The sequence below is a fragment of the Spea bombifrons genome, chromosome 2, assembly GCF_027358695.1.
Source record: "Spea bombifrons isolate aSpeBom1 chromosome 2, aSpeBom1.2.pri, whole genome shotgun sequence".
In the NCBI taxonomy this organism is placed as follows: Eukaryota; Metazoa; Chordata; class Amphibia; order Anura; family Pelobatidae; genus Spea; species Spea bombifrons.
In genome coordinates, this window is record NC_071088.1 from 37794400 (window position 1) to 37808935 (window position 14536).

Sequence of the window (14536 nt, forward strand, 5' to 3'; positions counted from 1 at the left end):
GCATGATAGGAGTGTTATTGCTGTTAGCACTCATGAATATTTAATATAGCAATCACACTCCTATCATGCACAAGCAGCCAACACATGCACATCACTTCCAGCCTCCCTGCCCCCCCTACTTAAACATTCATGCTATCACACACACATATTCATTCATTCCCTCATTCACACATACTCATACACCCTTACCTGAACTGCAGATCTTCCGGTGCCGCTTGCAGACTTCGTTTCCCTCCGAGTTGCTTGAACTCTGAGTGAATTTCTCTTGTGCTGCCCAGGGGAGCAGGAACAGAGCGGAGTCATGTGATGTGATGTACATTCATGTGACTCCACTGGATTCCTGTGTCTCCTCGATGGAACAAGAGACGCTGCTGCGCAACACAGAGGTAAGCAAAAAAAAAATCTACCACCGCTTATACATGGGAAAATATGGTAGTTTTTGTTTTCTAATTTTCGCCAGTTTTTACTACATTTCTCCTCCTAAATTTTCAGCTAATCATCTGATTATCAAAAGAAAAGCTCTATCTCTCCTTGAAAAAAACAGTATATAGTTTACATGGGTACACTATTCGCAAGAAAGGAGAATAAATCGCTAAACTGACATACCACAAAAATTGCAGAATTGCTCTGGGCTTTGAGGTACCAAAAACCCCTGGGACTGAAGGGGTTAATAGTAAGAGTACTTATATATTAATAAATGACACGTGTACCATTCATGTATGATCACACAGGAGCCCAACCCATAACTTACTTTCTCAAGTTGTTCAGCACTCTGATATTTGCATACATGTAGTAGATATAGTATGTGTATGATGGGTTCTTCTCAATGGACCAGTCTTGGGGTAATGGGCTTTTATAGGAGAACATGTGACCACTGTGTTTAGACTCATCATCCACGCTGTCAAAGCCAGTTATCTGTCAAACAAAAATAAGGTTCTTCTTTTACTAGTGAAAGTAGACGGGGATATTGCACATATCTGAAGGGTAATTGTCATGTTTTGCTTTAGAGGTTTCATTTATTACACAAGTTATGTATATGGACAAGGAGGGCTTACTTTTAATGCTATATATACTAGACATTCTCTTGTATTTAGTCCCTATAGCATCTACCGGAGCTGTTTAGGGAAGTTCTATGCCATTAGAATTATACATACATACCACTATTTACACAAGAACGGGTTGAAATGGAATGGCACTTGTCAATACAGCTCTACATTTTTTACACAGTGATAAAAAAATAAACAAAAAGTTATCAGCGTCAACTAAATACTCCATCAAATAGCAAAGAACATATACATTTTGTTTTTTCTTTATTAATTCTTATGTTGTCCTCTTGGGCCATAGGTTCTACCAGAGCCGGCCTTAGGCGTTGTGGCGCCCTGTGGGGACTACTCCTCTGGTGCCCCCCCTCACTACCCCCCCTCTGCCCCTTCAAACTACCCCTCCTCAAACTACCCCTCCCCTCTGCCCCTTCAAACTACCCCCCCTGCCCCTTCAAACTAACCCCCCCTGCCCCTTCAAACTACCCCCCCTCTGACCCTTCAAACTACACCCCACCCTCTGACCCTTCAAACTACACCCCCCCCCACTTACCTTGTTGCCGGAGTCCTGCAGTGAGAGCGGGAGGCATCCGTCTTCTCGCTCTGCTGCGGTGCCGGCATTTCATGTTGAACGCCGGAATAGTCTGGCGCTTAACATGAGATGCCGGCACCGCGACAGAGTCACGCAGAGTAAGGGGCGCCGAGCGGTTGCTGAGAACTTCACGAGCAACCGCTCGGCGCCCCTGCCCGGGACTTAGATTAAAGCATCGGGGGTTTTTTTTTGTTTTTTTTTAAACTTTATTTAACATGAATGATGTTAAATAAAGTTAAAACAAAAAAAAACAACGATGTTTTAAGTTAAGTCCCGGGCAGGCGCCCCTGCTACCATGGCGCCCTGTGCGGTCGCACAGGTCGCACACCCCTAAGGCCGGCCCTGGGTTCTACAACGTATACAACGTATAAAATCACACCAGCTTTAGCTAAATATAAGTTAAAGTATTTAAAAAAACAAAGAGACTACATTTTTTTAGTTCTCTATTTAGATTTGTTTCCAGATGTAGGGTCTATCCTATCATCAAACGATCCCTTTAATAGACTACTGTGAAACTTACATGTCTGAGGAACACGCTGAGCTCCTTGTTAGCATTTGGGTTTACTGTGGCTTCAAACACGGGCATGAAAATGTTCTCCAACATTTTTCCAAAGTGAGGCACAAACTTTTGAGCCCTAAATATATCACTGGAAAGAAAAACAAATATTTTACACAGTGAAATTTAGAGGAATTTTTTTAAAAAAAACTACACATTTATAGCTGTAAAAGATTTAAATATAAATATAAATTTTAATGGCAAACAAGAAGCAGCAGGGCCCATAAGACGTTACTTAATTATAGATGTTACCTACAGTGATTTACATTTCTAAGATTAGCTCAGATTTCCCTAACAAACACATCATCTATAAGGACCACCTGGGCCTTTAAGAATCAAATTCAAAGTTAATGCATCTATAACTGTATGTAAAAAGTATAATATTTTCTAAAGCATGCCCCCCAACTGTCCCGATTTATGGACAGTCTCGATTTTGGGTCTCTGTTCCGCTTTCCCGCCTATCCCTTCCTCTGTCCCGCTTTGAAGGGGCAGAGGAAGGGTGAGGCGAGAGCGATACTCACCTCAGGTGCAGCTGCGGGGGGCGCACAGCTTCCCAATAAGCAGCTGCAGCCTGCAGACTAGCTGGGAGATCACGATCTCCCTCTAGTCGGCTCAACATTAGGGAGCGCGAGGTCTGTCACTTCAGACCTCACTTTACTGCTCCCTAATCACTACGCGCCGGCAAATAATGCAGAGCGCGGGGATATGACACTCATACGACACACTCATTTTTTTCATGACTTCAAACTTTTGCTATTTTTACATAGTACTCATTATCATGTTCATGGGTATTCTGTGTTTTTTTGATAACAAGGTCCATCCCCAAACTGCTTTGTTCATCGGGAGGCTTGCCACCTAACTACAGCTAGTGGAAGAAGATGGTTTGTGTAGCCAAAATATCACAGCTGGAGAATTGTAGAAATGGGTTGAATCTTGGGGTCAGAAAATCTCCAAAACTACAATCTGACATTGCCTATGTTTGGAAGGGTTTCAAGAAAAAAGCCTCTACTCTCAACAGATATCAAATAAACACCTGACTGCCTCTGTCAGAAAGCTTAAAATGGGCAGTGGTTGGATCTTCTAGCAGAACAATGAGCCAATACATACATCAAAATCAACATAATTAGTTTACTGACCACAAAATCAAGGTCCAACCATGGCCTTCTCAGTCCCCTGACATGAACCCTATAGAAAACCAGCAGGAACCTAGAAAGCTGAAGGATCTAGAGAGAGAGATATTCTGTATGGAGGAATGGTCTCAGATCCCTTGCCATGTATTCTCCACCATGTGTGTATGTTTATGTTGTAAGAGTGCGTGTATGCATGTATGTGTACCCAACCATAATAATTTCCCCCAACCACCAAATTCATGCTCCCCATCACAATGTTCCTCCCCACCATCATTTCCATCCTCTACCACTATCACCCCATTTTGCACCACAATCACCCCCTTCATCTTTATACTCCCTAACATAACTTATCATCTCTATACCATTCCCTTAGCACGCCCTCTTCATTTTCATTGAATATTTAACAATAATTTTCATAAATGCATACAATTTAACACAGAGGCATAACTAGAAACCACATCTAGCTTGTCTGTGCCATCTTTGCTCCAGACAGCTTGCCTGTGTCCAAAAACAGCTTGCCAGCACCATCTTTGCAATCAAATAGCCTGCCTGTTCCATCTTAGCCTCCATACTGTATGTCTGTGCCATCCTATCCTCTAAACAGCTTGTCTGTGTCATCTTTTGCCTCCAGTATTTTCAGTCCTCTGGAAGGGTACATGCATTTGGTAATGCTTGCTCACTAGGTTCTACTTTTCCCACATACTCTTCACCCACTTCCCTTTAATATTTAACTAGTCTTAGTCTCACCTCCATGTGGCTAGCCCTTCTTCCTGATCATTGCCAACCGCCATATGAGAAGGGAAGGTCTGGGCAGCTAACCAAGGGAAATCCCCAGGTATCCACATTGGGTATCAATAAGCAGAGGGGATAACCCAAATAAAGTTAATTGTATCCTTAATTTTAGTTTTTCATTTTGACTAGGATTAATTAGCTGTCACTTTCTAGAAACATAGTTTCCGATTTTCATCATTCTCATTATATATCATATTTCACCTGTAGAAACAACTACTGTTAAAAAAAGATATTAAAGGGGAGTTCCTACAATATCTATGTGGTCCTTTTAAAGTTACGTTTTGCCACTGCATGCAAATGCATGGGGCAATTCTGCAAAATTGGCAAACATCACGGAGGGGGTCTAATGAGAACCCTCTGCGCAAGCACAAAAAAGGCTTCAATTCAAGCAGTCAATTAATGAAGAGAACTGTCGGCCCACAGAGGAAACAGGAAGCTGCAGCTTCTCCATAAGGTGTTTTACCATTATTTTTTTAAAAAACAACGCATATGCATTTTAAGGAATGCGTATAGGAAAATTCACAAAGTACTTTAAAATGCATTCTTTGATGTCTTTGGTGGGGACGTCTGGAATATTAAACTTCTGGTGCGGAAACTGTGAAATTACTTTTTTTTATGCAGGCTTAAAAATCCTCTTCATTTTACAATGGGTCAATGCTTAGAATTGCACAATTAGGAAATGATTAATATGGCCAATGTTAAGAATAGGATGTACAGCTTTACCATGCAGAGCATTTCATAATATAAGCATGCACAGAAGAACTGGTTTAACTTGGTTCATCTTCTCTTGAAGAATAAAGATACGATTGGCAACGCATAATGGGGAGGAAGGGGCATTTTACACACCTCCTCTAGGTATTTTGATGGCACCTCCTGTCTCCACTCCCCAAATAATAACCCTTCCCATACCCACCCTGATTCTTTTGTTCTTATGGCAGGAAAGCAGCTGGCCTATTTAGCAGGGCAGATGGCAGATGATGTCAAACGCATAGTCACGTTATCCACACAGCATTGAGCTGTACCACTAACTTACTGAAATATGTAATTGTTTCTATCATCTGCTTGTGAAATTCAGCCGATTGCTGAAAAACTGGTAGCTTTTCTGAAAAGTGGAAACTCGGAGGTTCACTGGAAACTTAAAGTGACAGTAATTTTTTCTATTTTCTCTTAAGAAAACGATTAAGCAAACTTACTTATGTTATAAGTGAAGTTTGAACAATCTTCCTCTTTTAGAAATGTAGTGCCCCCTGCCAAGCCAGTCTTTAACAGTATAGGACTGGTGTGCTGACGGATATTAATTGTCAAGTGAGGAACCCCACAGCAGTTTATGGTCTAAAGCATGCTAAGGATTACACATGAATACCTACAGTACTTTGGTCGCAAGTAAAAGTTACTGAAGTCTTGAATGCCCAAACCCTGACTATAAATAATTTTCTTCCAGTTGTGCCTCAAAAAGGGGATAGGACTGACAGGTACATGTAAGTAGTTTTGATCATAGGTGTAGTTTTCTTTAGAATAAAAGCAAGCATGTGCTAACAAGTCTCATTCTGTCTGTCAACATGTCTATTTACGTCTCATCATTAGTGTCCCACTGTCACCTTTTGATAGCTTGGTCACCCAACATCTGCCATTCTGCATTTTGTGTGTCAATGTGAGTGAACAAAGTGTCTCTTGCATGTATCTGACAATGGGGGTTATGAATTAAGCATGTATGTTTGGGCATCGGGGTATGTCCTTCCCAAAATTGATGTGTGAGATATGGTACCTACTGTAGATAGCTTTGCAAGCTTGGTGGGTTTAAGTGTGTATTTTTTTAATCTGTGTTACATTTTGTCAGTGATTAGCACATCTATGTTTAGAATTACAGGTTTTGCGTGACAACGACTTATGTTAAATTAATCGCCTGTGGCCTTTTAAAACCCAAATTCTGGCTGTTGAGTCTTTATTATTTAAGGTACATCTGTCATACGACACCTAACACAGTACGACAGGTTATGGAAACACTGTGCTTCAAAGCCTATGTACTGTACTTACTAGATTCTTGGTACTTGGATCATAAACTTCATATTGGGAGAATAAACCTTATGCTTGTTGAACCATTGTGCCAGCTTTGTCCATTCCTGTGGTGATCGTCCATAAATTGAAAGACGAGGTTCTGCATACTGGTATTTCGCATCTTCCAAGTCTGAGCTCACTTCCTAATATAAAAAAATTCAGATATTCTTGTTTTGATATAACAGAAACTACAGAATGTTCATAAATAGGAATAAAAGGAATTAATCATCCAGTTTATCTATATGTTTTAGTCATATATGTTTTAAAGTACTTAACTACTGTATAATTCGTAATTATAACATGTATAAGTCCATTTCAAATATTTATTGGTCTATAATACCTGCTTGTAGAGATACACACATAAGCAATGAGTTGTCCTCTCACTAAAATAATGCATCTTACTAGGATTTTTTATTGGAGCTTTGAGACCATGTAAAAAAGATGACACAATTATGAAATAACAAAGACCTACGAAACAGTGTGTTGTTTATGATAGATATATTTTATGACATTTAAAGCAAATTGCCACTTTATCTACCACTCGGTTTACAGAGAAGGTAGTAGAAAAAATGAAACAGCTTCCCATCAGTGGTAGAGGTTAATACAATAAGCTATCCTGAATCTAAGGTAAGAATGGCAGGACTGATTATAGTCTAAGAAAAAATGGGCAGACTAGATGAGCTGAATGGTTATCTGCTGTCAAATGTTATGCTTCTATGTTTTAGAATGATGTATCCTGGCCTAGGACGGCTAGGTTTAGGCCTAGGATGGCAGTTCTGAGGGGCAGGGGGCCGTTTCCCTGCTGCAAATCCGTTGGGTGGGGTAGATAGCCTTCTTGAGTGATCACGTCCCCTGGTGCACAATGGGCTGGTTACAGGGGAGGTCTCTGATCTCCCCAACTGGCGCATTTACACTATGGAGGCTATGCTGACCTGGCACAGTCTCCATAGACTGCATTAAAAGGCGCTGTAACAATTTAAGACACGGAGTGTCGGGATGTGAGGTTGTATCCCCAGTGCCTTGCAGTGAAGATGGCGGTTGGCTGCAGGGAGATGAGGGAACGCTTCCCTGGGTCAGGCCTAGTTCAACACCAAAGATAAACACAGTGCTAGTTTAATCATTGAGAGATGGTTGTCCTGCCACATTAAAGCAGAGGTACTATTGGGTGCTTTTAGAATGATCTATTGTTACACGATACCCTACAAAACTAACATTGATAATATGGGCCTTTTGATTGTTCTCAGTAACGGTCTAGTGGGAACAGGAATGGGACTAGAAAGGTGAGCTTCACTTTAGCATATATGGGTTTGTTATTGTATACATGTGCACAACACCGTCTTACCAATCTCTTTGTTCTTGTCTAATAAAGCTCTAGGTATAAATACCAGCATGCACTTGTTGAAGTTACAAGTGGTCTTTCCTCCTGAATATCTTTAACATTGTGTGTAACACGCTTCATATTTAGCATTTTTATTTAGTTTTTACTGTAAGATATACGTCTGCTTCATTTGTGGGTGAATAATCTACTTGCCTTAATGATAGTTGCAAAGTATTCCCCATCAATAGAATTATCAGTTTTCAAGTACAAGTCTCGCAGTTCACTTGCGCCAACTGGGTTATATTTGGCATTGAATTTGTCAAAGCGTTGGAAAGTTTGCCTTCCCTGTTGGAAAGAATTAACATCATTACCAACAATGTAAATATTTGTTAATGGCTTTGTATTTTATATATGTGAGCACTTATGGAAAATGTGTTTACATTATATCACACATGCCAATTTTAAGTTTTTCCATCTAGAGGTTTACTAATTCAATTGACAAATACTTACAGCATGGACATCAAGGGAGTCTACTGTGAGGTCATAGGGATGCAGGTGTAGCTTTTCAAACACTTGCTTCAATGTCAGCTTCTCTCCCTTTGCATTATATACCACCCTTTCTGAATCCACCCTATAGGACTTTTTGATGAAGCGCAGAAGATGCTTCTGGTTCATGCAGGCCGCAGCATGGATGTGAGTGTCCACCTTATAAAAGACAGATCCCAAATGTTACTAAGTGATAATATTGCAGAAACAAAGAGACAATGGGAAGGGGTGAAGTAAAAGGAGATAATGAACGGGAAGTAAATGAGAGAGGGAATCAAGTGGGGTTAAAACCTTCTACCCTTTAAAAAGTGTTTGAGAACACACAAAACATATGTTGTTCAAAACTAATATAACCAATATGACTGTGCATTTTTTAGTTACAAATATTTTTATTAACTTGTTTTCAAATGTGTCAAGGTTTGTACATTCATACAGAAACAAAGAGATTGGAGGATTGAAGTTAATAATAAAATACATAATATTCTGTGCCCTCTAGTGGCAGATCACTATTACTACATTGTATATTTTCTTTGTTACACAAAACTTTAAATGAAACACCTCTCCTATGACCACACACAGAACATTTCTTATGATCCATATGCAAAAGCTTCCCAGGGATGATTGCAAGAAACAATGTAGGTAAGATGAAGGTATAGTAGTGATGACCAGAGGGCCATTTCAGAAAGGCTTAATTGTATCTGATGTGTGCCCCATGTCAGTGCATTTATTTCACCCCATCATTGCCACTGTTAGATGCCTCCCCTACGTCCTCCCTCCTCTTTCTCATGGAGACCTAGAAAAAAGTGTTATGTATAAAAAGTGGTTCTTATTACCACAATCAATGGAAAGTGCCAGAGCTGCCTTTACAGTGATTGCTATGGTATAAATACCATTTTTCCATAACAGAATCACCTTTTATTTATAACATCTTTCATCCACCTCTATGAACCTTCAACCATCAACCATCAGTCGAGTCAGTGGTTTATTTAGTTACTTAGTAATGTCTTTTCTGAGTCGCTATATATCTTTGGACAGATAAGAGTAGCTTGGAACTGGACCTTTGGATTAGCAAAGATTCACACAAAGCAGACTTCTAACACCTACTGGTAACTGCACTTCAACTCACATATTACCTTCCTGCAGTTGTAGAAATCACGATGTGGGTTATTTTTTAACTCTTTCAGCTCTTCCATCTCATTCAACATTTCATGGACCTGGTACTTTGATGACAAGAACTTGAGACGGCGGTGGCTATATGTTTTACTGCAGAAAGGAAAATAAAATTTCACTTAGAATATATTTAAATATACCTATTTTAGGTATGCATACATCCAAGAGGCAAAGGAAAATTGGAACCACTTGTAAGTTACCTATATATATTAGCCAAATAAACATTTTGATTAAAAACCTTCAGAAAATATTTTTATAATATAGCTCATAACACACTTCTATTGCCATTAATTAAAGTGTTAATAATATAAATAATATAAAACATCAGATTTAAAACCAGAGATAGCAAAGCTGTAGGACAGAAACATTTTGGTGATAGAACCCTATTAAAATATTATTAATAAGAGCTAATATGCTTTACGGTGTTGGCCACATAAGTCATATCATCTCCTGTTAGACAACAACGCATGAGGCAGGTGCTGTTTTTGAGGGCCTCTGACGGGTTTGCAGTATCTCCTCCACACAGTCAGTTCAGTTAGTCCATCAGTTTCACTAATCCCTCTTTGCTAAATCATGATCAGTCTTGGCATTTGTGATTTCGTCACATCTTTACCATGTAATACTAGATGTAGGAACTTTATTGAAGCTGAGATGTGCGTCAGCTTTATCCAACCCCTCAGGACCAGGGATTTTCCATAAAAGGTCCTAAAGTCCAGTGTTCCACAATTTTATTGGAAGTACTAGTACGTCCTTAGAGGTGTGAATGGGTTAATGCCATTTCTCTCCTCACCCACCTTTACAAATCCTTCCTCAAGGAATCCACAGCAATGATGAACATAAGAGTACGGGAAAAATGACTTATTTGGCAGGAATAATATTATTATAGGTACTAACAAACTGAAGGCTAAGATGCCCAATACCATGGTTTACAATGGGTATATATTGCTTACCTAAATCTGTAAACTACTATATGTGCTATATATGAAAATATATGTCTATATGCAGGTTTGTGTGTAAGTATGAGTATATAGTATGTAAATGCATACTAGGTATGTAAATGTGTAAGTAGTCAGTTAGTAATAGTAAGTGGTTTAATTAAAAATAAATCATCTGCCAGGTCCATCCTATGACCTATTTTTTCCCTAAAACAATAAATATGTATCAATTTACTGGATTCGCAATCCTATAGGGATGTTGTACTTAACACTGTACTTAGACATGAACATAATAGCCTAACACTTCGACTACATACTTAGCACTCGCTAATTAAAATTGTCCATCCATAACTCCAGTGGAATGCTCTTGCTGAGTATACTCCAACTCTAGTCTCTACTTTCAAATATACAAGGTACTTTACCTAATTGCATCTCAGACACAAATCATTTGCGATGTATGTTAGGAATATCATTGAGCCTTTAAGCTGTACCAACATTTTAATATATCTTAAATACATAAATACTAACTGCAGATAAAAATATCTTTGTCTTAGCTGGGGTTTCATCTCTCAACCAGGGATAGACAGCAACAGAGTCCATTGCAGACACTTTAATTAATACTTCATGTAACCATAGACATTAATAACCCTTGTCTTAGATTACGTATCCTAGTCCAAACACTTCTGTAGAAGTTCACAAACACTTTTGCAGGACTTATTATCAATAGACAAGAAGTGGTTTAGGTTGAAAGCATATGTAGATCACCAGGAAATGCTTAACATGACACTTTATAATGCAAAACAATGCAGTGAATTGTGGAAAACCAAGCTCAATCAGAGCCCTGGATATTACAACATAAATCAGATTGACGTATTAATAGATGTGTGGGTGTGTGTGCTCAGAGTACAAACAGCAAACCAATATGATCAAAACCAACCCTGCGCTGAATTAGAAACATTAAAAAAAATTCCAACAAATTTCTCGAATTCTAGGCGCAGACATGGAGAACAGAACACAAAGTACACCATAACTCCATTCCTAAACCGCTGTTTGATGGACTCTTTTGTTTGCATGCTCTTGTATATTCCTACATGCAGATGTTTCAATCTTGTTATGTATAGATAATAGTGAGCAAACTATGCACTAATCTGAGCAGTATTTAGACATGTCATGTATCCTTTTTTGCTTTTTGTACTCTGTGGGGTTTTTTTTACCTTTTTCTCACCACAGGCATTCACACACAGAGAGAAAGAACTAATCCACAGTTGGTTATATATATATTTATGGTACTTACACAGGCCCCTGGGCAATAAGGGTAATTAAAAAATTCATATCATCCACAAATGTATGAAGATTTGGATAGTTGAGATCTTTTGGTTGATTCTTCGCCACTGCTTCTTCGTCTGGATAGACATATATAACTCCATTTTTCATTTGCAGATGGTAGCCAACATCGGCCGGCAAGTTGTCACTACGAAAAGGATCTTCTCCCTTCTTTGGTGGTGGGGTGAAGTCTTCAATAAAACAGAAGGCAAAGGCGTTTTAAAAATGTATTATGTTCATGTTTCAGATTCGGTTGTCTTAATTGTGTATATTTTCTATGCAATTTGACAAAAACACACAACTTCCAAATTGTATTTCTATCTCAACCAATTTCTGTTCCTTATATCCTATTTTTTTTCTTCTTCTTTCATTCTCTTTGTCATCACTTTTCATTATTTCACAAACTATCCCCCTTTTGTCTCACCAAAAAAATACGCAAATACAGCACACCATTAATCAAGTTCCTTTGAGCGTGATATTTACCCAGAGTTATCGAGTTGCAGCCATCATTCGTGTGAGAGCACCTTCATCAACTTTATGCTTAGTAGAGTAACCAAGCGTAAAAGTGCAGAAAAAGAAAAGACAGATCTATAGCTACAAATGAACTAATAAACTTCCCAAATCAGCAATAAGGTAACACTTCCATCCACACACCCATACTGCTCAACCCTTACCTGGATAAATCTCATCTTCTTCTTTCCAGACTCCTCCTTCAATGTCACGCAGATACTGAGCTACAGTTCGTGGAAATCTCTGAATTGAATGGCGCATATATTTTTCCCTGATAGCCAGCGCCCTATACAGACCCTTTCCAGCAAGGTCAAAGTCATCAACGGTGACCTGCAATGGAATTTTAGTTTAGCAAATCTCCAACTACTCATTTTAAATAAAGGTTTCTCGGGTAGCCAGATCTGATATTTAAGTAATATTGTGGTTCTGGCCTTATTGACTCTGTTTATGGTCTTACTCCATAAAATAGTGAATTTGGTATTAAAAGGAACGGTATTACTTTATGTTACAATGGAGAAGGCAGTTTACCTTAAAGATACTGAGATCTGTGTCTCAAAGTGACAGAATTTTCTGTCGTGAGGTGCTCGCCATTCTTCTCACCTCATACCTTACTACTAATTAACAAGAATCACAAATTTAACAATGTGGAAGGTAATGAAGAGAAATAACCTACAGACTTGGAGATGAGATGCTTCATCTGAAAAGTATACACATGAGGTTGGTTTCTAATACATATACTTTGTTATTTTAGTCTGTTATCACATAGATTTTTTTAGGGTATAGAACTGTGAAAGGTAGAATATAACAAAAGCGACAAATCTGTTTAACATATCCCAGTATTCAGTGGTAGTTAACTACCATGTATTTTGGACACATGGGTATTTTTTTTCCTATATAATTTCCAATGGCGTATAAACCTTTGGAAATTTAGACAGTTAACCGGTTGCACATAAGCACTGAATGATAAGACACATGGTTTTTAAGGGAACAGTCCAATTTACCTTCATGTCAATTTTGCATTAACTCCAATGCATTTTAATGCATGTAAATTGGTGCATTATCTTACTGTTGGAGTTAGAAAATTAGGCTTTTGTCTGATTTTCCATCTGTTTCCCCTAAAACAAGAAAGTGAACTAAAGTATGCTTCCCACATAGATGCTGTGATGTGCAATTATGCAGATTGAGTTAACAATGATTTAAATCACAGCACTATAGTGTGTGTGTATGTGTGTGCAGAAAGCATACTGTAATTTGCTTCCTGGTTTAAGTAGAAGCAGACAGAGAGATGAGGACAATGAGACAGAAGTCTACTAAAATAGAATACATGCACTGATGTATAATGTATTGGAGTCAATGTAAAATACCAATATGAATTAAAAATGGACGGCTTTACAACTAGTTTACATCAAAGAGGAAGTTTGGTAGGGTCTTCAGGGGAGTTATGGTTTCAACTTGACTATACATTATGAAGGTCCAACGCAACTGCATGCTGGTCCTGCAGAATGCATAGTAAAAATGTTCCTCAAAAACTCTTGACACATTGAGTTATGCATTATGCAGACCACCTTCCTGGAGAAATTTGCCAGTTTTAGCCCTTAAGAACGCAGAGTGAGGGAGCTGGAACTGCAACTCTCCTGCCAACTCTTGCCTTAGTGAATAAATCCCAGAGTTGTGACATTAAACACTCCTACAAGTTATTCTACAAAGCGCAATGACTTCGCTAACAGTGAAATAAGTGATGACCTAGCACAACTTGCAGAAGCCAAAAGATGACTGAACAAATGTTACCCAGAGATTTTGTAGCAGAACAATTGCCATGATTCCATCATTTCAACTCTTTTACGTACGGGACTGGTTGTATTAATATGAAATATGTGTTTATTTTCAGTGGATGATAAATATGCTGAAGAAGACTCAACATAATAAAATAAAAAGCACTGTTACTTTTTTTACATAATATCCATAGAATGATTGATTTGCATTTCTTTCCTCAACACTCAACATACGATGTAACCATGTCCCGTATTTAAGAAACTGGTAAAATCTGACAGCAAAATTATGCTACTGGGTTTTTTAACATAAGAATATTCTTATGGATATTCCTCTGAAGTATACAAGAAGGATAGTGTAAAGGGCAAACTATCTGATTTATTCAAATATTTTAAAGAAGGCAGTTAAATTTAGAAATAGTTAAATGTCGCTGCTAGACTGTATGTTCTAGGTGGTGTTGACTGATACTGAAAATGTCCAGAAGCTTCCAGCTCCATTACAAGTACATTAGCAAAATAACAAGATCGTTTTCAGGCTGATATTCAATCCAACTGCTGACACCACACTGGAAGATCATAAGTTGTGAAGAAGACTTCACTTGGCATGCCAATCGTTTCAGAGGAGAGCTTGCATAGTAAATAAACTGTTCCTAGGTCTGTTGGTTTTCTGAGGAGCAGCTTGGGGCACCTTAGGGAACCTTTATAATGGTTGACTATATAATACTGTATGTTGTGCTGGGATAATTTCACTCTGTGGTACAGAGAAATGTGGGTCTTTGTGACCATGTTCCTCACCCTTT

The 14536-nt window shown here is 38.6% G+C and overlaps 1 protein-coding gene across 2 annotated transcripts in view; it reads right to left on the bottom strand.

The window, feature by feature from the left end:
* AMPD1 (adenosine monophosphate deaminase 1) overlaps positions 1 to 14536 on the bottom strand; it is a 30709-nt gene that overhangs the window by 5791 nt on the left and 10382 nt on the right. The window contains exons 4-11 of one of the 2 annotated variants that reach the window (XM_053457564.1): positions 12132 to 12297; positions 11429 to 11648; positions 9163 to 9292; positions 7994 to 8188; positions 7697 to 7828; positions 6145 to 6308; positions 2153 to 2279; positions 752 to 915 (exon numbers count right to left, since the gene is read on the bottom strand). In XM_053457564.1, the coding sequence (XP_053313539.1) occupies positions 752 to 915; positions 2153 to 2279; positions 6145 to 6308; positions 7697 to 7828; positions 7994 to 8188; positions 9163 to 9292; positions 11429 to 11648; positions 12132 to 12297 (1298 nt within the window). Of the gene's footprint in view, positions 1 to 751; positions 916 to 2152; positions 2280 to 6144; positions 6309 to 7692; positions 7829 to 7993; positions 8189 to 9162; positions 9293 to 11428; positions 11649 to 12131; positions 12298 to 14536 lie in introns of both variants that reach the window. The other variant, XM_053457565.1, reaches the window with a different exon arrangement.